We start from the raw sequence: 22,880 nt of genomic DNA, 5'->3' as shown, positions 1-22,880 counted from the left end.
TGGTCACAGGCTCGAACACTGGTCTAATCAAGAAGCGTGTGCAACGCACTGTTGCTCCTGCCCACCTGGCTACGCAACAACTTGTTGCAACCAGTCAAGTGGAAAGTCAAGATGAGGATGATGATGAATTCCAGCAGGCTACCCCACGAGAACTGAAAACAGGAGAGTTATTGGCTGCTTTAAGTGTAATTGGAAAGCACCTGCAGTGGATTGAAGATGATTGTAATGCTGAACGTAGTAGGATAGTGCTTGCTGGCATTCGGACCCATTTGGAACTATACAGGCAGCTCCTGTATGAAAGAAGGAGGCAGGAAAAGCAACAAAAGCTAGATAGCTATTTTAAACCAGCGCAGAAGAAAGAAAAGCAGGACAGTGAATCACACCCTTCCACATCGGGTATAACGACATTTCGTCCTAAGAACGATAATCCTCCTCCTACCTCTTCGCTGTAACTCACCAACTTTAGCCCTTAACCACACCCACTTCAAACAAGCAAACTTCGTGTCTCGTCAAGGTAAAGTGCTATATTTACTGTAATATTTATTTATTTATTAGAAATTTAAGATGTTTAAACCTGTGCTAGCAATTTTATTGGGTTTCTATCTTTTTTTTAGTGTTTTACTTACCAGACTGAACATTTTTTTTGAGTGCTCTGCCCCATCCCTATTTTTCCCATAAGCCCTGTTGTTTTTAATGCGCGAAATGCCATAATCCAGAGATTTTTAGGAACACATGTACTGCGTTATAGCAGAACTGACTGTAGTTTATTTGGATTTTAGCATGCTATTTGACTCAGTCCATTGTAAAAGGTTATTGTATAAGCTGGAATGCATTGGGATTACTGGAAAAATTCTGAAATGGATTTCTGGGTTGCTGCAGGGCAAAAGGCAAAAGGTTGTGATTAATGGATATTCTTCAGATTGGTGTAAAGTCAGAAGTGGGCTCCCCCCAGGGATCGGTTCTTGGACCACTTTCTGATCATTCTTGATGATGGGAAAGAAGCATTCTTTCCCATTCTGATCATTCATCTCTGATGGGAAAGAATGCTTGATGACAAAATTTGCAGATTACTTAAAGATTGGCAGAGTAGTTAATGATCAGTATCAAGAAGTGCTCCTGCAGGATGACTTGAATAGGCTTCAGCAATAGTCAGAAAAGTGGCAGTTATGTTTTAATGCAGCAAAATGCCAGGTCTTATACCGGGAATAGCAACACCAAAATAAATTGATTATGCAAGGCTCAAGAGGTAGAATTTTTCTCAGCCTGGTCTGTGCTTGTTAACAGGAGAGACTGTTTCTACAGTGACAGGATACACTTAAATAGAAAGGGTGCAAGAATATTTGCTGATGCTATCGAGGCAGAGTTAGGTGGGTCGGAAAACTGCTAGCTTGGGGGGGGATACACATACTAATAGATTAACAGTAGCCGTTGGCAGAGGTAAAAATGATTCTTGCACTACTACTGTTGAAATGCAATTGAGCAGCAGCCTGGAAAGCAAGGCAATGGGGATTTCCAGGACTGCTGGGAGTCATAGTGGAACAAGTAAATACATGGGCTGTGTTAGGGTAACTAAGAGTAGAAACAGGTGCATGTATTCTTGCATGTACGCCAATGCTAGGAGTATAGTTAATAAATTCGATGAGCTTGAAGTACTAGTCAAGACATCAAAGGCAGATATTGTTGGGATATCAGAGGCATGGTGTCACACAGACATAAGCAGTGCAGAATTGGAATTTGGCAATTACAATGTGTACAGAAAGGACAGACAGGACAGAAAGGGAGGATGGGTTATGTTGTTAGTTAAGAAACACATAAAATCTAAGGAAGTGCATCCAATTGATGTTGGTGGACAATGCAATGTTGAGTCTGTTTGGTGTGACTGGGAAAGGAAAAATGAGAGTAGGTGTGTGTTATGGGCCAAATGAATCTGATGAGTATAATGAGCAGTTTTACAGAGAAATAGAGTGGGCCAGTAAATCAGAGTGTCTTATAATGGAGGATTTTAATTTCCCAGAGATTGACTGGAATTTGTGGGTTGGTCACTCACACACTAGCAAGGCTTTTGTGGATTTATTGGATGATTGTTTTCTACAGCAGCATGTTCGGGGCAACAAGAGGGAGTAATAATCTTGATCTGATTTTTAGTAGTGATTCTTCATGCATTAAGAATCTACAGATAAAGGAACCACTAGGTGGCAGTGATCACAATGTGCTGAAGTGGGATTTACTCAAAGAGGTAACATCAAGGATAAAGGGAAGGGTTTTTGCTTTCGTAAAGGTGACTACAGTGGTCTGAAACAGTATTTAAATTCTATACGGTGGGACCAACTAATGATGTTACCAACAGCAAATTCAAAATGGGAAGCATTCAAAGAATTAATCTTGGAAGCTACTAAGCTTTTCATACCAATAAAGAAATATTGTTCAAGATTTAGGCCTAAATGGATGTCAGATGAACTAATTAGACATGGGACAGAGAAGACAAATGCATGGGATACATATAAATTAACATGTGACACAGATGCCTATGACAGATATAAGCTGATCTGTAACCAAGTTACAAAAGAGATTAGGCAGGTGAAGGCAGATTACGAGAAATCCTTGGCAAAGGATGCGAAGAAAAACAGCAAAGAGTTCTTTACTTATGTAAACTCTAGAAGGAAGGGGATGAATCAGATTGGTCCACTTGATATTGATGGTTCAACTGTTGATGATCCTGCTCAGGTAGCTAACAAACTAAATGAAAATCTTGCATCTACGTTCACACATGAGGAGTTATTCAGGGAGGGGAATACCAGAGGTGTATTAAACTCTAGCAGTAAGCTAGATAATCTTGTAATAACTGAGAGTAAAGTGGAGGAGAAATTGTTGAAGACAAACATAAGAAAGGTACCTGGGGTGGATAGAATCTATCCAGTTATATTAAAGGAGGCTTCAAAGGAAGTAAGCAAACCCTTAGTCATAATTATGGGAGCTTCCCTGGACTCAGGGGAGGTACCCATAGATTGGATATGTGCAAATGTGACCCCAATCCACAAAGGAAGATCAAAGGGAGACACAGGTAATTACAGACCTGTTAGTTTAACTTCTGTTCCAGGGAAATTAATGGAGGCACTGGTTAAAGAAGCATTGCAGGATCATCTAGACAAGACTTCAGTTATAGTTCGGACACAGCATGGGTTTGTTAAGGGGAAGTATTGTCTGACAAATTTGATTGGATACTATGATATAGTCACAAAGGAACTGGATGCAAAGAATAACTTTGATATATATTTGGATCTTAGAAAGTCCTTTGATACTGTTGCACATGGAAGAGTGCTACACAAATTGGAGCAGTGTGGCATTGGAGGCAAATTGCTGCTATGGATAAAGGGATGATTGAGTGGAGGAAGACAGAGAGTAGTAATCAATGGACACTGCTCTTCGTGGACTAATGTTATTAGTGGAGTCCCTCAAGGTTCAGTGTTGGGTCCATTGTTGTTTTCTGTATTTATAAATGATATTAATGATGGTATATCAGGCTTAATGTCCAAGTTTTCAGATTATACAAATGTTGGCTGGGTTGTTAATGACACCAATGACAGTACACTGCTGCAATAGGCTTCAGAAAAGTTGAGCAGATGGGCTGAGAGGTGGCAAATGAAGTTTAACATTGACAAATGTAAAGTACTACATATGGGAAACAGTAATCCCAGAGTAACATATCAGCTCTGTGGTACCAAACTGACATTGGTAGAGAATGAAACGGACCTGGGGGTAATTGTGCAGGCAGATATGAAGTTTTCTGAGCAGTGCAAGACACCATGAGCTACTGCAAGAGTAGCTCATGGTGTCTTGTCAATGATTATACAGGAATTTTTCTAGCAGGGATAAGGAGGTGATTATTCCCTTGTATAAGGCAATGGTCAGGCCACACCTTGAGTACTGTATACAGGTCTGGAGGTCTCATTTTAAGAAAGATGTAGAGCTGTTGGAACGAGTACAGAGGAGGGGAACAAGATTAGTGAACAGAACAAAGGGTTTCTCTTACGAAGAAAAGCTTAAGTTTTGCAAATTACAGTGTCTGGAGACTAGGCACCTGCTAGGTGATCTGATTGAGGTGTATAAAGCCTTGAATGGTTTGAGCATGCTCAATGTTGATGGGATTCTTCCTCCTGCTCAGAATAATCCCCTGAGAGGTCATAAATTCAAATTGAGGAAAGACGGTTGTAGGATATATGTATGGAAGTTTGCTTTTAGCCAGTGGGTGGTTGATTGCTGGAACAAATTTCCATCTGTCGTAGAAGTTGATAGCTTAAATAGATTCAAGGCAGAACTTGACAAACATTTGGAGCGAGGGGATGAGTGAAATAATGTTTTTTTTTTTTTCTTTTTTTTTTTTGGCTTATGCTATATAAGCTTGCTTTCTTGCACATGTGCCCTTGCTAATGCTAAATGGTTCTCAAATGAACTAATGAGACTCGTGGCAGAGAAGAAAATTGCATGGGATGCATATAAATTACCAGGCGACAGAGAAGCCTATGGCAGATATAAGCTTGTCTGTAATCAAGTCATAAAGGAGATTAAGCAAGCAAAGGCCAATTACGAGAAATCATTGGCAAAGGATGCTAAGAAAAACAGTAAGGATTTCTTTACTTAATAAACTCTAAAAGGAAGGGGTTGAATCAGATTGGTCCACTTCATATCGATGGTTCGACTGTTGATAATCCTGCTCAGATAGCAAATAAACTGAATGAGTATTTGCATCTACATTCACACATGAGGAGTTATTAAGGTAGGAAAATGCCAGAAGTTTATCAAATTGTAACAGGTTATTTAATGATTTTGTAATAACTGAGAGCAAAGTGGAAAAGAAATTGTTGAATTTATACATACACCGATGAGCCAAAACATTATGATCAGTGAGTCATTATGCAAATCAAAGCAACTGCAGGTGAACTGCAGTATGTGTGGGTCAGGACATGGTATAAAAAACACCTAATACTGAGCTCTGTTAAACAGTGTTACTCTTGTTGTTCAAGTTTGACAAAGGCCAAATTGTAATGGCCAGAGCATATCCGAAATGGAACGGCTGGTAGGATGTTCACGGTCAGCTGTGGTTAGTACCTACTGAAAGTGGTCCGAGGAGGGGAAACCCATGAACCCCCGGCGCGATGGTGGACGACCCTGGCTCATCGATGCTCGAAGTGAGCAAAGGCTCTCCTGGATGGTATGTGGCAACAGAAGGGCGACTGTGGTGCAACTCACCAGTAATTGGAATGCTGGTGATGGGAGTAATGTGTCACAACAAAAAGTACATCGAACCATGCTGAAAATGGGGCTGCGTATCCGCAGGCTGCCCCAAGTGCCCATGCTAACCATGGTTCACCGATGACAGCGCCTACAATGGGCATGCAAGCATTGGTTATTTGGTTTTTTTTTTTTTTAGGAGCATTAGCAACTAAGGCCATATTGCTCCGGTGCGGTGGTCATTCCCTGACCTTTCCGCATGTTCCGTATTTGGTGGTGACGGGCTCGAACCCCGGTCTAATCAAGAAGGGTGTGCTACGCACTGCTGCTCCTTCCCACCTGGCTACGGAGGCGCCTATGCAAGCATTGAAACTGGACCTTGAGTAATTGGAAGAAGGCAGTCTGGTATGATGAATCACATTTCCTGTTGCACCATTTGGACGGTCGTTTACCTGGGGAAATGATGGTACCTGGATGCACCATGGGACAAAAACAAGCTGGTGGCGGCGGTGTCATGATTTGGGCAATGTTCTGCTGGGATACCCTGGGTCCCGTCATCCATGTGCCAGGCAGTCTGATGTCTACCACCTACCTAAACATCATTGCTGGCCAGGTACACCCTTTCATAGCAACGGTCTTCCCCTCTGGCAGTGCCGTCTTTCAGCAGGATAATGTGCCACACCTCCCGGATTGTTCAAGAGTGGTTCGTGGAACATAAGGAAGACTTCCAGGTATTGTCCTGGCCTCCAAATTCCTCAGACATCAATCCCATCGAGCATCTGTGGTTTGTGTTGGAACAGCAACTCCAATCTGCAGTGTCTCAACCATGGACCTTACAGGAGTTAAAGGATCTGCTAGTTGCATGTTGGTACCAGATACCACAAGACACATTTAGAAATCTTGTAGCGTCCATGCCTCTCCAGGTACGAGCTGTTTTGGCTGCACATGGAGGACCAACATCATATTAGATAGGTGGTCATATTGTTTTGGCCCATTAGTGTAAGAAAGAGACCTGCGGTGGATGAGATCTATCCAGTTCTATTAAAGGATGCTGCAAAGGAACTAAGCAAACCCTTAGCCATAATTATGAGAGCATCCTTGCACTCAGGGGAAGTCCCCACAGACTGGAGATGTGCAAATGTATCCCCAATTCACACAGGGGGATTGAAGGGTGACATGAGTAATTACAGACCAGTTAGTTTAACTTCTGTTGTGGGAAAAAATAATGGAGTCATTGGTTAAAGATGCACTGCAGGATCATCTAGACAAGACTGCAGCAATAATTCAGACACAGCATGGGTTTGTTAAGGGAAAGTCTCGTCTGACAAATTTTATTGGATACTATGATGTCGTTACAAAGGAACTGTATGCAAGAAATAATTTTGATATCATATACTTGGATTTCAGGAAAGCTTTTGACACTGTTGTGCATGGTAGATTACTGTACAAATTGGAGCAGAATGGTATTAAGGGTGTTTGAGTGGGGGAAGACAGAGGGCAGTAATCATTGAAATGCTCTTTGTGGACTAATGTTATTAGTGGAGTCCCACAGGATTCGGTGTTGTTTTGTATATTTATCAATGACATTGATGAAGGTATATCAGGCTTAATGTCGAAGTTTGCAGATGATACAAAGGTTGGCAGGGTTGTTAATGACAGTAATGGTGTGCTACTGCAACAGGAGCTAAAAAAGTTGGGTAGATGGGCTGAGAAGTGGCAACTGAAATTTAACATTGACAAATGCAAAGTACTGCATATGGGTAGAAGTAACCCCAGAGGAGAACATACCAATTGTGTTGTACTATACTTAGGGTGGCAGAAAATGAAAAAGACCTGGGAGTAATTGTAGAGTCAATTATGAAGTTTTCTGAGCAATGCAGGCAAGCTACCAGGGCAGGTCATGGGGTTTTGTCAATGATATATAGGAATTTTGCTAGCAGGGAAAAGGAGGTGATTATCGCTTTGTATAAGGCAATGGTCAGGCCATGCCTTGAATACTTCGTACAGGTATGGAGGCCTCATTTTAGGAAGGATGTAGATTTGTTTGAGCGTGTACAGAGAAGGGCAACAAGATTGTTGAGGAGGATGAAGCGATCCTCTTACCAAGAGAGGCTTAAGTTCTGCAAATTGCAGTGGCTGGAGACTAGGCACCTGCGTGGTAATCTGATTGAGGTGTATAAGGCCTTGAATGGATTGAGCATGCTGAATTCTGATGGGATTCTTCTGCTTGCTCAGATTGCAAACCTAAGGGGACCATAAATTCAAATTGAGGAAAGACAGTTGTAGAATAGATGTGCAGAAATTTGCTTTTAGCCAGCAGGTGGTTAATTGCTGGAACAAACTTCTATCTGTCATTGTGGAAGTTGATAGCTTGAATAAATTGAAGGAGGAACTGGACAAACTTTTAGAGGGAATGGTTGTGTGAATTTTTCTTTTTTTAGCTGATGCTACATAAACTCATACCCTTGCTTTCTTGCATCACATACCTCTACTCTATTACTATTACCTTGTGGGATTCAAGGTGCTGTTATTTTCATTTTTCCGTTATCTAGAAAGTTTTATTTTTAATATATTTCATGCAGAAATAATTTCTCTAAATAAGAAATAGAGAGATTAAGAATGCAATTTTATTAACTACACATAAAAATCATAAACATGTTGACAGTCCGATGTTATATTCTGCCATTAATACACACCTGCTTACGTTCTGTTTTATTTTCTTTATTATATTAAGTTTAGTCTGCGCAGGTAGCACAGTAGTATCATCACCATACCCCCCCCACACTTGGTGGAAAAAACCTTGATTCAAATTGTATCGATGACGATGCGAGGAACTTTTATGGGCTTTTTTCACTCCCTGCCTGAGTTAGTTGGTCTCAGGCGCAAATAGCAAGGTTGTTTCCCTAGAAACTGAGGTTTTTCACACAGAAAAATAGGCAAATCAACCAGAGGACACACGCAATTTATAGACACAATACACATGGGTATATGACTTAACTTTCTGGGTGACCCTGATGTAATACTTTGGATTAACGAAATATCAAGTTTGTGCTTAAGCTTTAATGTTGATTTTCTTTTCTTCTCTGTATGAGGTTTATTAACATTAGGAGCCATAGTAAAGGGTTTTTAATTTAAAATAAATGTAAAACAGCAGTATAATCTGTGATATCAGTACAGAATTCACTTTCAAAATGCAAACATAAACAAATACGGTAATCATGTGACTTTCCGTTTTCTTTTTTTGGCACTACAACACATCTTGGAGCAGAATGGTATTAAGGGTAAGTTGCTACAATGGATAAAAGGATGGTTAAGTGGGAGAAGACAGAGGGTGGTAATCAGTGGGTGCTGCTCTTCGTGGACTAATGTTATTAGTGGAGTCCCACAGGGTTCGATGTTGGGTCCACTGTTGTTTTGTATATTTATCAATGATATTGATGAAGGTGTATATCAGGCTTAATGTTGAAGTTTGCAGATGATACAAAGGTTGGCAGGGTTGTTAATGACAGTAATGGCAGTGTGCTACTGCAACAGGATCTAGATAATTTGAGCAGATTGGCTAAGAAGTGGCAACTGAAGTTTAACCTTGATAAATGCAAAGTACTGCATATGGGTAGAAGTAACCCCAGAGAAACGTACCAACTGTGTGGTATGTCACTTAAGGTGGTAGAAAATGAAAAAGACCTGGGAGTAATTGTGCAGTCAGATATGAAGTTTTCTGAGCAATGCAGACAGGCTGCCAGGGCAGGTCATGGGGTTTTGTCAATGATATACAGTTATACCTTGGTTAACGTTATCTCTGATAACGAAGCTTCGATATAACGAAGTCGGCAATTTCAAGCCCCATTTAACATAAAAAAAATATTCCGGTTTAATCACCTGAAATCTAAACAAACTGAAGAAATTACGGAAACCTTTGGGGCTTCTCGTGGTTGGTTCGAGAAATTTAAAAAACGGGCCAGGATTCATAGTGTAAAATTAACAGGAGAAGCTGCAAATAAGTTTCCAGAAAAGCTAAGGAAATAATTGAACGTGAAAATTTTCCAAATTTGGTGTTCAATGTTGACGAAAGCGGTTTGTTCTGGAAATGGCTACCAACAAAAAGCTTCATTTCTATTGAAGAAAAATCAGCTGCTGGGTTCAAAGCAGCCAAAGACCGTTTAACGTTACTCTTTGGATCAAATGCCTCTGGCGATTATAAATTAAAATTGTTATTAGTTTACCATTCAGAAAATCCGAGAGCGTTAAAAGGTAACATAAAAATGAATTTACCTGTAATATGGAAAGCAAATAGAAAAGCGTGAGTTACCAAGGAGTTATTTACTGATTGGTTTGTTAACCACTTTTGTCCTGAAGTAAAGCGGTATTGTCAAAAAAAAACAACTTTGAAGAAAAAGCTCTTTTGTTGTTAAACAATGCTCCAGGACATCCTACTGATCTTAACACGTTAGACACATGCATTCCTGTCAAAGTTGTGTTTCTTCCAGCAAACACAACTTCCCTGATTCAACCATTGGATCAGGGAGTAACAGCATCATTTAAAGCTTATTATCTGCGTCGAACATTAAGCAGTTTAACTGAACTAGAGGATAAAGAGGAAATGACAGTTAAAACTTTTTGGAAAAACTACACCATTAAAAACGCAATTGAAAACATTGATAGTTCTTGGAAAGAAGTCACTAAGAAATGCTTAAATAGAGTTTGGCGCAAAATATGACCAGAAGTTGTAATAGAAGAAGAAAATAACATCCAAGAAATTAGAAATGAAGTTATCCAGATGGCTCAATCAATAGGTTTCGAAAATGTCGATGAAGAGGATGTTAGAAATTTATTGAATGCAGAAGATGATGGTTTTTCAGTGGAAGATTTAGAAAACCTTGTTAGCAACGAAGACAACGATAATGAAGACGAAGTTAAAGAAGTTCCTGCCGAAAAAGTGTTAACAACCAAAGATTTAAAAAGGTGCTTAAATGACATTGAAAACGTTTTAAATTTTTTTAGTGAAAATGATCCTGATTTACGAAGAAGTGTTAAATGCAATAATTCTGTATAGGCAATTGTTAAATGAAGGAGAAAAAGAGCATAAACAATCAACTTTAGACTCATATTTTAAAATATGATTTCACTTTGTATGTAAGTTGACTGTTTATTTAATAAAACTTTTCTTTGTTCGAAAAAAAAGCTTTTCATTTTCTTTACGTAGGAACGTATCCCTATTCTGGCCATAGTATTTTTACCTCTGAAAACGAAGTTTCGCTTAACGAAGTAATTTCGTATAACGCATCCTATTCGTTATTCGAGGTATGCCTGTATAGGAATTTTGTTAGCAGGGAGAAGGAGGTGATTGTCCCTCTGTATAAGGCAATGGTCAGGCCATGCCTTGAGTACTGCGTACAGGTCTGGAGGCCTCATTTTAGGAAGGATGTAGATTTACTTGAGCGTGTACAGAGAAGGGAACAAGATCGGTGAGGGGAACGAATGGATCCTCTTACCAAGAGAGGCTTAAGTTCTGCAAATTGCAGTGGCTGGAGACTAGGCACTTGCGTGGTGATCTGATTGAGGTGTATAATGCCTTGAATGGGTTGAGTACGCTGAATTCTGATGGTATCCTTCCACTTGTTCAGATTACGAACCTAAGGGGGCATAAATTCAAATTAAGAAAGGACAGATGTAGTATAGATGTGCAGAAATTTGCCTTTAGCCAGCGACTGGTTAATTGCTGGAACAAACTTCCATCTGTCTTTGTGGAAGTTGCTAGGTTGAATAAATTTAAGGAGGAACTGGACAGGCATTTGGAGGGAATGGTGTGGTTTTTTTTTTTTGGCTGATGCTGCATAAGCTCATACACTTGCTTTCTTGCACCACATGCCACTACTACTACTATCTGCACTGTATGTAAACATCCAATCTCAATGTGCTTTTAGCTCGAATATTGTCCTATTTTGGGTGCCATTATTTTGACAGTCTACTGTACTTCTATTACTGTAATAATTCGCATGGTTTAATTAGTTTTATTATTTTACATTAATTTCAGTTATTGAATATTTAAAAAAAATTTCATTTTTCACTTAGAACCAGTGGCAGGCAGCCAAGGACTTCAACTATTGTGGAGAAAAAATCACGTATTATGGTATCTTTTATATTAAAAAGTTTTGTGTTGTGTGTGGCGCCTCTGTAGCCAGGTGAGCAGGAGCAGCAGTGCGTAGCATACACTTCTTGATTAGACCGGGGTTCGAGCCTGTGACCACCAATACGGAGGATGCGGAAAGGTCAGGGAATGACCACTGCATATTCCCGGAGCAATATGGCCTTAGTTGCTAATGCTCCTAAAAACCAAATAACAAACAAAGAAACAAAAAGTTTTGTAAATTGTATAGCAATGCAGGCAACCTTTCCAGAAGCATAGGGACTCACAAAAGGCAGTCAAACTCATTCGGAGCAGAGATCACCTTCCCAAATAGTGAATCAAACCTACATACAGTTTTGTTAGGTCATAATACACATATAAATATCAACATAACATTCAACTCCATTAAATCATTCTTTATATGAAATTCTTCAAGAAAATGTTAATTGCGATTTTCTTTTAATTCCTGAATTGCCTTGATTTGTACTTGATTGTTTTGACTAACAAGAGTATTGTATTGACTCATGTAGTATCGTTATTAAGCAGTTAGAAGTTCATGTATTGGTATGATAATAGAATTTAACAAGGTCCTCATAAATTTGATACCGTTGTATGAAATTTAGTGTAAATAAGTCACAAGCTCTTAATAAACTAACTGAATTATTCACATGGTATAAGTATATATTATATAATTAATTTACAGATAATTACCCTGTATTGTCATTCCAAAAATAATTATATATAATTATATTATCAGGTGTTGGAGTTGTTTGCTACTGTTAGAGAGGTAACCAAAGAGTTAAGATCTCATCGTGGTTCACCTGTACGCACAACAAAATCTGCTACAGCTGGTTCATCTGTGGATGCAGCAAGTGAATCATCACAGCAATTTGAAGTCCTTTATGTAGGCAAAGTTAAGGTAAGTTTTAAAATAATTTTCACATACCTATTTCATAAATAAAATTTTAGTATAGAATAATTATAATGTTATAGACAAAATTTATTCTGTAAATTGAAATTTTGCTTAAAAATTTAAATGATGAAATTGTTGGGTTTTATTTACTTTCATTTAACAGAGATGTATTCAACTCTTTTTGATACTCTCCATTACAGTAAAGTTTACCACTTTTTCAAGTAAATTCAAATTAATTCTTCACAGAGACTGCAGAAATTCTTAAAGATCCTTTTCAGTTGAGACTCTTATTAGTCGAGAAGAGGGAGTGGGAATTTTCTTGAGTTATTTCAGATTTTTATTCCGGCAAAACATGTAAATTGTTCTGTGAATACAAGCAGTGGATTTGGCCATTCTGGAGGATATTTCATGTGATCCCAGTGTTAGTGTTACTATTGCATAATTATTTATTAAAAAATATATTAATGCTTATTCTAATTATTTCATTTCATATTAATCATTTATAATAATTCCAGAAGCATAGGGACTCACAAAAGGTAATGTGAAAAATGTAAAAAAAAAAAAAACATGGTGGCCAATATGGTGGCCTATGAAAATTTTGATTCTCTCCATTACAGTCTGCTCTGATTGTGTGGAACGGTGTGGATTTAAATTCCTAGAAAACTGGTGTAATTTTAAGGGCTTCTGGAATTTGGATTGTAATTAGTAATTAGTGGAGGTTGTAATTAGTTGATCTCTCTGAGATCAACTAATTACAACTTCCACACAGTGAATTATTTTATGTTTTTCAGCCAGAAACACACTGTACAAACAGTGCATGATAAAAAAAGTCTTATCTACACCATGCTAACTGATACACTATGACTAAATCAACCATTTCTCACGGACAACGTATTAAAAAAAATTTCAAAAAAAACTCATTTAAAAATGTATCATTGTAAAATTCCAATTTGCATTAAATCCTGACTTTTGATAAGATGCAGTCCAGAAGCATGAATTGAAAGGCATTTTTTACACCAATTAACATAAGAACAGAATGCTCTGAAAGATAAAAACTCCACCTCTGTGTGGTGTATAAATAAAATTTACAGATGCCACTCCAGAAAATTTTTATACAGAAGAAAGGCCTAAAACCAGCATAGCACTAAATATAGTGCTCAAAGAACAGTTAACGAAATAAATTTATGATAGTGATAAACAAAGATAGAGAAGGAGATAAGTTTTGATCAATGTGTCAGGGCCTTCAACAGCAGACTTAAGAAAGTTTTTCAAATTACATGCAGTTGCTCACAAAGAATGTTCTTAAAGGCCTAGGCCATCCTTGCAGTCTAGGCTTCAACATTATTAAAGCATATTTGCAAATTTACCATTCTCCATACCTAGATTGCCCTGTTTCCCTAAAGTAAGATGCAGGTATGCACACACACTGGATTCTGTACAAATTGGATATGGGAAAAATGCAGGTTTAATTGGATTGGATCCAATCAAACCTTTCTCCAGGAATTTTCCAAATTCCTGGAGAAAGGTTTGATTTCTACCAAAAAACTCTGTAGAATGTGATGAATTTGAAGTAGTAATTAAATCAGCAAATGCCAGCGTAATAGATTAGAAATTTGGTGCCATTCTGATATTCTAGATGCAGAATTTGAATATGGTAAGTGCAATGTGTTCAGGAAGGACAGCAGATAAAATGATAGAAGGGAAAAGGGAGTTATGTTTATGATAAGAAAGGATGTAGGTGCATAAAAGACATCCATTAGATGGGGAACATCACAATAATATTTAATCATGTGATATAAAGAATGGAACAACAAAATTTAGCAGTGCACTTATAGCCTAATGAATGTGTTGAATATGATGATCAGCTCCATGCGCAACCCTAATGCATATGCAAATCAGGGTTGCACGTAGAGCTGATATAAATCTTCTATTGAACCTTAATACAGTAAACTCTTTAAAATGCTGGATTTTAAAATTTTCTAGATTTTAGAGAGGCATACCTAGTGGTTGAGCAGTTTTAGAGAAGCACATTTCAATGAAATTAAGCTCAAACAAATGAACTTATTTACATTTGCCTTATTATGCTGGCATTCACTGATTTAATTACTACTTCAAATTCATCACATTCTACAGAGTTTTTTGGCAGAAATCAAATCTTTCTCCAGGAATTTGGAAAATTCCTGGAGAAAGATTTGATTGCATCCAATCCAATTAAATCTGCATTTTTCCCATATCCAATTTCCGCAGAATCCAGTGTGTGTGTGTGCATACCTGCATCTTACTTTGGGGAAACAGGGCAATCTAGGTATAGAGAATGGTAAATAAGTAAATTTAAATTTAATTTAAATTAAATTTAAATAAGTAAATAAGTAAGACTATTGTACAAATTGGAGCAGAATGGTTTTAAGGGTAAGTTGCTACAATGGATAAAAGGATGGTTAAGTGGGAGAAGACAGAGGGTGGTAATCAATGGGTGCTGCTCTTTGTGGACTAATGTTATTAGTGGAGTCCACAGGGTTCGGTGTTGGGTCCACTGTTATTTTGTATATTTATAAATGATATTGATGAAGGTATATCAGGCTTAATGTTGAAGTTTGCAGATGATACAAAGGTTGGCAGGGTTGTTAATGATAGCAATGGCAGTGTACTACTGCAACACGATCTAGAAAATTTGGGCATATGGGCCGAGAAGTGGCAACTGAAGTTTAACCTTGACAAATGCAAAGTACTGCATATGGGTAGAAGAAACCCCAGAGAAACGTACCAACTGCGTTGTACTACACTTAAGGTGGTAGAAAACAAAAAGGATCTGGGAGTAATTGTGCAGTCAGATATAAAGTTTTCTGAGCAATGCAGACAGGCTGCCAGGGCAGGGGCCCGTCACCACCAAATACGGAGGATGCGGAGAGGTCAGGGAATGACCACCGCATATCCCTGAGCAATATGGCCTTAGTTGCTAAATGCTTCTAAAAAAAAAAAAAAAAAACCAAGCCAGGGCAGGTCATGGGGTTTTGTCAATGATACATAGGAATTTTGCTAGCAGGGAAAAGGAGGTGATTGTCCCTCTGTATAAGACAATGGTCAGGCCATGAGTACTGGGTACAGGTCTGGAGGCCTCATTTTAGGAAGGATGTAGATTTGCTTGAGTGTGTACAGAGAAGAGCAACAAGATTGGTGAGGAGAATGAAGGGATCCTCTTACCAAGAGAGGCTTAAGTTCTGCAAATTGCAGTGGCTGGAGACTAGACACCTGCACAGTGATCTGATTGAGGTGTATAAGGCCTTGAATGGGTTGAGCACACTGAATTCTGATGGGATCCTTCCACTTGTTCAGATTACGAACCTAAGGGGACATAAATTCAAATTAAGAAAGGACAGATGTTGAATAGATGTGTGGAAATTTGCCTTTAGCCAGCGGGTGGTTAATTGCTGGAACAAACCATCTGTCGTTGTGGAAGTTGAGAGGTTGAATAAATTTAAGGAGGAACTGGACAGGCATTTGGAGGGAATGTGTGATTTTTTTTTTTTTTTTTTTTGGCTGATGCTGCATAAGTTCATTCACTTGCTTTCTTGCATCACATGCCACTACTACTACATCTGTAAACATATATGATGACTATCGGGTCCACTCATCTGTTTTTGTGGGCAGCAGGATTTAAACTGTATGGATTATGTAATTGAATTGATTCTCACAGCAGAACAAACCTGACTTTATGATGAGTTGCCCTGGTATTTCACTACTTTCAACAAATAGCTTTAATTATATTACAACATTGAAACTGATTTTGTATGCTGCATGGCAGCTCATATCAAGCAAATTTCTACAACTGTTTCATCTGCATGTTGTCAACAGAGATCACCTGCTATCTGATGAGGAACCAGGTAGTGCTGAAATTGACTGCCATAGCTGTCTCATATGGGCAGTTAATCATCTGTAGAGGCCATCTACTTGTAAGTTGTGCAATCCCAGGGAAACTCGTTGCAAAGATTTGTTCTGCTGTGAGAATTAAGACCATTGTATTATATGACTATATGACTTGTCTAATATGTCATATTATGACTATTGCATTATGTAGTTCAAATTCTGCTGGCCACAAAAACAAATTAAAGGAAAAGATAATCCTTCAAGAATTTTATAAAGATAGAAATGTCACCCTTTTTTTTTATGGATCCTTAAAGACAAATGCAGTCATTGATACAAGTGCTGGATTGCTTTCTTAATGTTTCAAGATCATAAAATGTTGATTTTTTTTTTGTCAAATATGCTGAATTTTAAAGGAGTTTGGATTGTAAAATATGAGATTTTACAGAATTTACTGTATCTTTAAAAGCAGTAATATTGTAAATTCTGTGAAATCCAACACTCTACAATCTGGAATTCTTTAAAATCTGGCTCATTTTACAAAACAAATTATCATTTTGCAATCCAAAAATATTATATTTGTTCCAGGTATAATATTTGTTCCAAATATTGTATCTGTTCTGGGAAAATTAATGCAGGCACTGGTTAAAGAAGCACTGCAGGATCATCTAGACAAGACTTCAGTTATAGCTTGGTTATTGTTATGTTGTTGTTATTTGGTTTTTAGGAGCATTAGCAACTAAGGTCATATTGCTCTGGGGATATGCGGTGGTCATTGCCTGACCTTTCTGCATCCTCCGTATTTGGTGGTCATGGGCTCGAACCCCGGTCTAATCAAGAAGTGTGTGTTACGCACTGCTGCTCCTGCTCACCTGGCTATAGCTCGGACACAGCATGGTTTTGTTTTGTTAAGGGCAAGTCTTGCCTTACCAATTTGATTGGATACTATGATGCAGTCACAAAACAACTGGATGCAGGGAATAACTTTATTATATACTTGGATCTTAGAAAGGCTTTTGATACTGTTGCACATGGAAGACTGCTGCACAAATTGGAGCAGTGTGGCATTGGAGGCAAATTGCTGCTATAGATAAAGGGGTGGTTGAGAAGGAGAAGACAGAGAGTGGTAATCAATGGACACTGCTCTTCATGGACTAATGTTATCAGTGTAATCCCTCAGGGTTCAGTGTTGGGTCCATTATTGTTTTCTGTATTTATAAATAATATTGATGATGGTATATCAAGCTTAATGTCCAATTTTGCAGACGATACAAAAGTTGGCATGGTTGTTAAGGACACTACTGACGCTATGCTGCTGCAACAGGATCTAGAAGGGTGGAGCAGATGGGCTGAGAGGTGGCAAATGAAGTTTAACATTGACAAATGTAAAGTGCTACATATGGGAAACAGCAACCCCAGAGCAATGTATCAACTCTGTGGTACTACATTGACAGTGGTAGAGAATGAAAAGGACCTGCGGGTAATTGTGCAGGCAGATGTGAAGTTCTCTGAGCAGTGCAGACGGGCTATAAGAGTAGCTCATGGTGTCTTATCAATGATATACAGGAATTTTTCTAGCAGGGATAAGGAGGTGATTATTCCCTTGTATAAGGCAATGGTCAGGCCACACCTTTAGTACTGTATACAGGTCTGGAGGCCTCATTTGAAGAAGCATGTAGAGCTGCTGGAACGAGTACAGAGAAGGGCAACAAGGTTAGTGAATGGAACAAAGGGTTGCTCTTACGAAGAAAAGCTTAAGTTTTGCAAATTACAGTGTCTGGAGACTAGGCACCGATGCGGTGATCTGATAGAGGTGTATAAAGCCTTGAATGGTTTGAGCATGCTCAATGCTGATGGGATTCTGCCTCTTTTTTTTTTTTTTTTTTATGTGAACCCCAAACACGAGAGGTATTTGAACCTATAGTACTTAGTACCGTGCTTGGGTTTGAGGTTGAGAAGACGAAAGAAAATATTTGTTGACATTGGAATTGAACTTCTGTAGATTGTAATTTTCAGGAAATACGTATGAAGGAAGGTTGTTCCAGAAAACGGCAGTTGAATGAATAAATGAGGAAGATGAAAAGTTGGTTCTGTGGGTTTGAAGTTGGACAGTAAATGCACGTTGGCTGGTGCGGCACGTGTTCAGACTGTTTTTAAAGAGATAGCGGGAATTATAGAAGCCAATTCAGAAGAACAGTGCCCATGGAAGTATCTGTAGAAGAGGCATGCAGCAGAAACAGTACGTCTATGAGACAGCAAGTGGAGAGACTCTGTTAGAGATGAATCATTAATTAACCTAACTGCCCTCTTCTGAATGGAATCAAGAAGTCTGAGAGAGGTTTTGGGGGCACCACCCCAGATGTGGGGACAATAATCCATGGCAGGGCAGATTTGCGATTTATACAGAGTGAGCAGCTGTTTGGAAGAAAAGTAACGGCGAGAGCGAAAGAGAAAACCAAGTTTTTTAGATGCAGAGGAAGCGATATTTGCAATGTGCTTGTGCCAAGAGAGATTAGAAGTCAGGGTAATCCCCAAAAGAGATGTATCATTTTGCCTAGAAATCGAAGTGTCACTAAAGATAAGCATAGGAGCAGAAGAATCCTTTTTGTGAGATATAAGACAAGACTGAGTTTTAGAAGGGTTGAAATCAACTAAGTTGTCTTTGCCCCACTGGAGAATTACCTGAAGATCGGCATTTCAGGACAAGGTTTCTCAAAATGGAAAGTGGAATGCAATGTGCTATCATCGGCAAAACTATGGATAGGATTTCTGATCAGTGAAAGAAGGTCATTAATATACAAGAAGAAAAGGGTGGGGAAAGAACTGAACCTTGGGGGACACCGGCATTAGTGGAGAAGTTAGAAGACAGAGAGCCATCTACCATCACTCTCAGTGAGCGATCAGAGAGAAAACTGGATAACCAATTACTAAAAACAGTTGGCAAACCATAAGATGGAAGCTTGTTTAGAAGACCTTTATGCCAAACATGATCAAAAGCCTTTGAGATGTCAAGAGCAACTACTTTTGTTTCACCGAACCTTTCCATTGAATTAGTCCATAAATGGGTAACATAAGCCAGAATATCACCAGTGGATCGACACTGACAGAATCCATACTGGCGATCGTTGATCAGACGGAAGGTTTCTAGGTAGTTTAAGAGTTGGCGGTTAATTGATTTCTCCATTACTTTAGAAAGAGTAGAAGTAATTACAATCGGACGATAATTGGAGAGGGATTTGTCACCCTTTTTAGGAACTGGTTGGATATGAGCAAATTTCCAAGCAGAAGGAAAAACACCTTTGGAATAAGAAAGTGAAAAAAGGCGGCAAAGAATAGGAGTAAGTTCAGGAGCACAGGTTTTGAGAACGAGTGGAGAAATACCATCAGGCCCTGGAGCTTTCTTAACATCAAGATTCATCAAAATCCTTCTGATATCCTTTTGACAGAAGACCACAGGAGGCATTGAATGGGAGCATGTTGGGAATGGTGGGAGGTGTTTTACCAAGATCATTAATACATGAGCTGGAAGAAAAATGGGATGCTAGCATGTCAGCTTTATCCTTGGCTGAAGTGAAAACAGAATCATCTGGTTTGGACAGAGGTGGGAGCAGAAATGGGCAAAAGCTGCGGCCAATAGCTTTGGCAAGAGACCAGAATGCTCGACTACCATTAGGGCAAGAAGCAAGTTTTCTACTCTTAGCCTGTTCAAACTCTAGTTTGGACTGATTAATAACTGCTTTACAATTGTTGCGAGCTTTGGTGTAGGCAGAAAATGAAACTGAAGAATTAGAAACAAGCCAATTACGATATGCAACATTCTTCTCTTGAACAGCCTTAGCACATTTATTGGAAAACCAAGGTTTAGATAAAGGACGAGATTTTAAAGTGGATTGTGGGATAAAGGATTCCATTCCTGCAAGAATAATTTCACTGACACGATCTGAGCTAACATTGACATCAGAAGTTTTGAAACAGTAATCTGACCAAGGAAAAGAAGAAAAGAAGTCTCGCAGGTCATCCCATTTTGCATTCTTGTAATGCCAAACAACACCAGGTTGGGAATAGGCATGAGATAAAGGTTCCATTGGAGAAGAGACAATCACCAAGTCGTGATCTGAAGTGCCTAAAGGACCTTTCACTTCGACCGTGTACTTAGAAGGGTTGTTTGTGAGAAAAAGATCAAGCATATTGGCTGTATGATTAGGATTGTCTGATATTCTTGTAGGTAAATGAACAATCTGTGCTATGTCATTAGTAATTGCAAAAGCCGCAGTATCTCAACCTGCTGGGTCAGTGTGACTAGAAAACAGAAGCCAGCTGGAGCTGTGAACATTAAAATCACCAAGGAAAATGACCTCACTGTTAGGAAAGTTGGACTGGAGAAAGTCAAGTTGCAAAGAGAGGAAGTCAAAGAGCTCCAAGTGATTAGTGGAGTTGGGAGAACGGTAGAGACAACAGATGAATTTGACACAATGTGGTAGAGAGATTTTAAGCCAGAGAAGATCAAAGAGAGGAGATTCCAAATTGCCAAGTCTCTGACAGGGAATATCAGAACAGACATATGCACAAATACCACCTTTGAAGTGAAAGGAATCATGCAGTGAATAATTTGGGCATCTGAGATGAGCAGTAGTTGAATCAACTGATAACTGAGATTCTGTCAGAAAAAGTATATGGGGTTTGGCAGACTGTAAGTGGAAATGGACATTGTTGAGATTAGAATTGAGACCACGTATATTTGTGAAATGAATTAGGAAGTGCTTGGGAGGTTTAGATCTTTTCGCAGATAAGCTTGCTCTATTAGTTTGACAATTCATTGTGTATTCAATAGTAAGAAAAAGTGGGTGGGACATGCTGTATGAAGTAATGAAATTTTTGGATATGGCGTGCACATGGTAAGAATATACCCAGATCCTTGACCTAACGTGGCCTCGACAATGCTCTCCGCATACACACTACTCGGTCTCACTCCAGTCACTATCTGGCAGAGTAGAGGTAGCAAGATTATACACTAGCTGATCTGGAAGCCTCCTAGAGATTTACCAATAGGTTTGTTCCGGTGTACTAACTAGCGGGCGGCCTGCAAACACCGTTTTAGAGCTGTACCCTCGAAATGTAAGGAATATTGGAGTCTCGCCATGACGTTCATCATAACCTCAAAAGTCATCAATCATACTGCATGATGGAAGAGATAGGGAAGGGTTGACCGGAACTTAGCTCTAGAGACTAAACATGGGTTCCACCACTTCAAGCCTCCAATAAGCAAAGTGGTGGTATTTCACCGGTTGATGAGAGTCATCTACCACCTAGTACTCACTGGTAACATAGAGGGGCGGTGTTCCTCCATGTGGTGTGGGGGCCACACCTCGACCCCTGCTTATGTTAGTTCACACCTGGGTGGTCACCCGCCATGTACTTGTGCATGGAGGTTATACCCAGGATTACTAACAGTCCCACCATCGTGAAGGTGCAAGCAGAGGATTTGGCTGTCACAGACCGTCCGGACTTTGCCGAAATTGGGTCCACTTGACTTGAGTGTCACCCGAATATCAGTTCCATCAGCGTTTTAGACTCCCAGGTAGCAAGTACAGCTTGTTTGGCATATCTGAGAGAATGTCTGTGACAACCTGTTGCTCAGAATAATCACCTGAGAGGGCATAAATTCAAATTGAGGAAAGACAGATGTAGGATAGATGTAATGAAATTTGCCTTTAGCCTGTGGGCAGTTGGTTGGTGGAACAGACTTCCATCCCTTGTTGTGGAAGTTGATAGCCTAAATAAATTTAAGGCTCAGCTGGACAGGTATTAGTATTAGTATTAGTATTAGTAACGGCCGCATGGTGCAAGAAAGCCTATGGCTTATGCTGCACCAGCCAAAAAAAAAAAAAAAAAAAAAAATCCGAACAAAACAATGATAAAAACAAAAAATAAATAAATAACTAAATAATAATAATTAATAAATAAAAAAAAATAAAATAAAAAAATAAATAAAATGGAAATTAAACCTATCATCCTATGCGCTTCCCTTACCCGAAAGTACTATCCAGATGACCTTTGAATTTCCCCAAACTGTCGGCCTCTACCACCGATGGAGGCAACTTATTCCAGTAATTTATAACTTGCTGGCTAAAATAAAACTTCCTGCAGTCCAATCTAAACATTTTCCCCCGTAACTTGAATTTATGTCCCCTAGTTCTAGCATCATTTATAATCTTGAAAATTTTGTCCTCATTCATTTTACTGATGCCTCTCAGAGCCTTATTTCGAATGAACGGAGGGGTGAAGTGGAAGTTTTTTTTTTTTTTTTTTCTGGCTGATGCTGCATAAGCTTGCTTTCTTGCCTTATATGCCTCTACTAATGCTAATTCTAATATTATGAGTAGGCTTTTGATATAGTTTCACACAATGGATTGCTATACAAATTGGGGCACTGTGGCATTAAGGGCAAGGGTCCTGAGCTGGATATCATCATTCTTCTCTTTCTTGGTGATAGTTTTTTACTTCTCTGTCTCTCTCTCTCTGGGTAACTCAGGGATTTTTTTTTTTTTTTTTTTTTTGGGCTAGTGCAGCATAAACCTCAGGCTTCCTTGCACCACATAGCTAATAATAATAATAAATATTACTCATATCAATGATCTCAACTGTCTTTAAGAATCCATTCAAAAATGGAGGATTATTTACCCCCTTTGGTGCCATTGCTTATTCAGTAAACTTTGTAACTTAGTGCAAACTGTTCTTTCAAATTACGTT

At 38.9% G+C, this 22,880-nt stretch overlaps 1 protein-coding gene across 2 annotated transcripts in view; it reads left to right on the top strand.

Moving 5' to 3' along the window:
* Nucleotides 1-22,880, top strand: part of LOC150080729 (TBC1 domain family member 1-like) — a 339,728-nt gene that overhangs the window by 78,599 nt on the left and 238,249 nt on the right. For both annotated transcript variants that reach the window (XM_090381763.1, XM_090381761.1), the window contains exon 2: nucleotides 12,114-12,275. In XM_090381763.1, the coding sequence (XP_090237889.1) occupies nucleotides 12,114-12,275 (162 nt within the window). The remainder of the gene's footprint in view (nucleotides 1-12,113; nucleotides 12,276-22,880) is intronic.

Source organism: Mastigoproctus giganteus, chromosome 9 (genome assembly GCF_048544385.1).
Source record: "Mastigoproctus giganteus isolate SK-2022 chromosome 9, ASM4854438v1, whole genome shotgun sequence".
Classification (NCBI taxonomy): Eukaryota; Metazoa; Arthropoda; class Arachnida; order Uropygi; family Thelyphonidae; genus Mastigoproctus; species Mastigoproctus giganteus.
The sequence above is the reverse complement of the archived record's forward strand: the minus strand, read 5'-3'. Positions and strand labels throughout refer to the sequence as shown.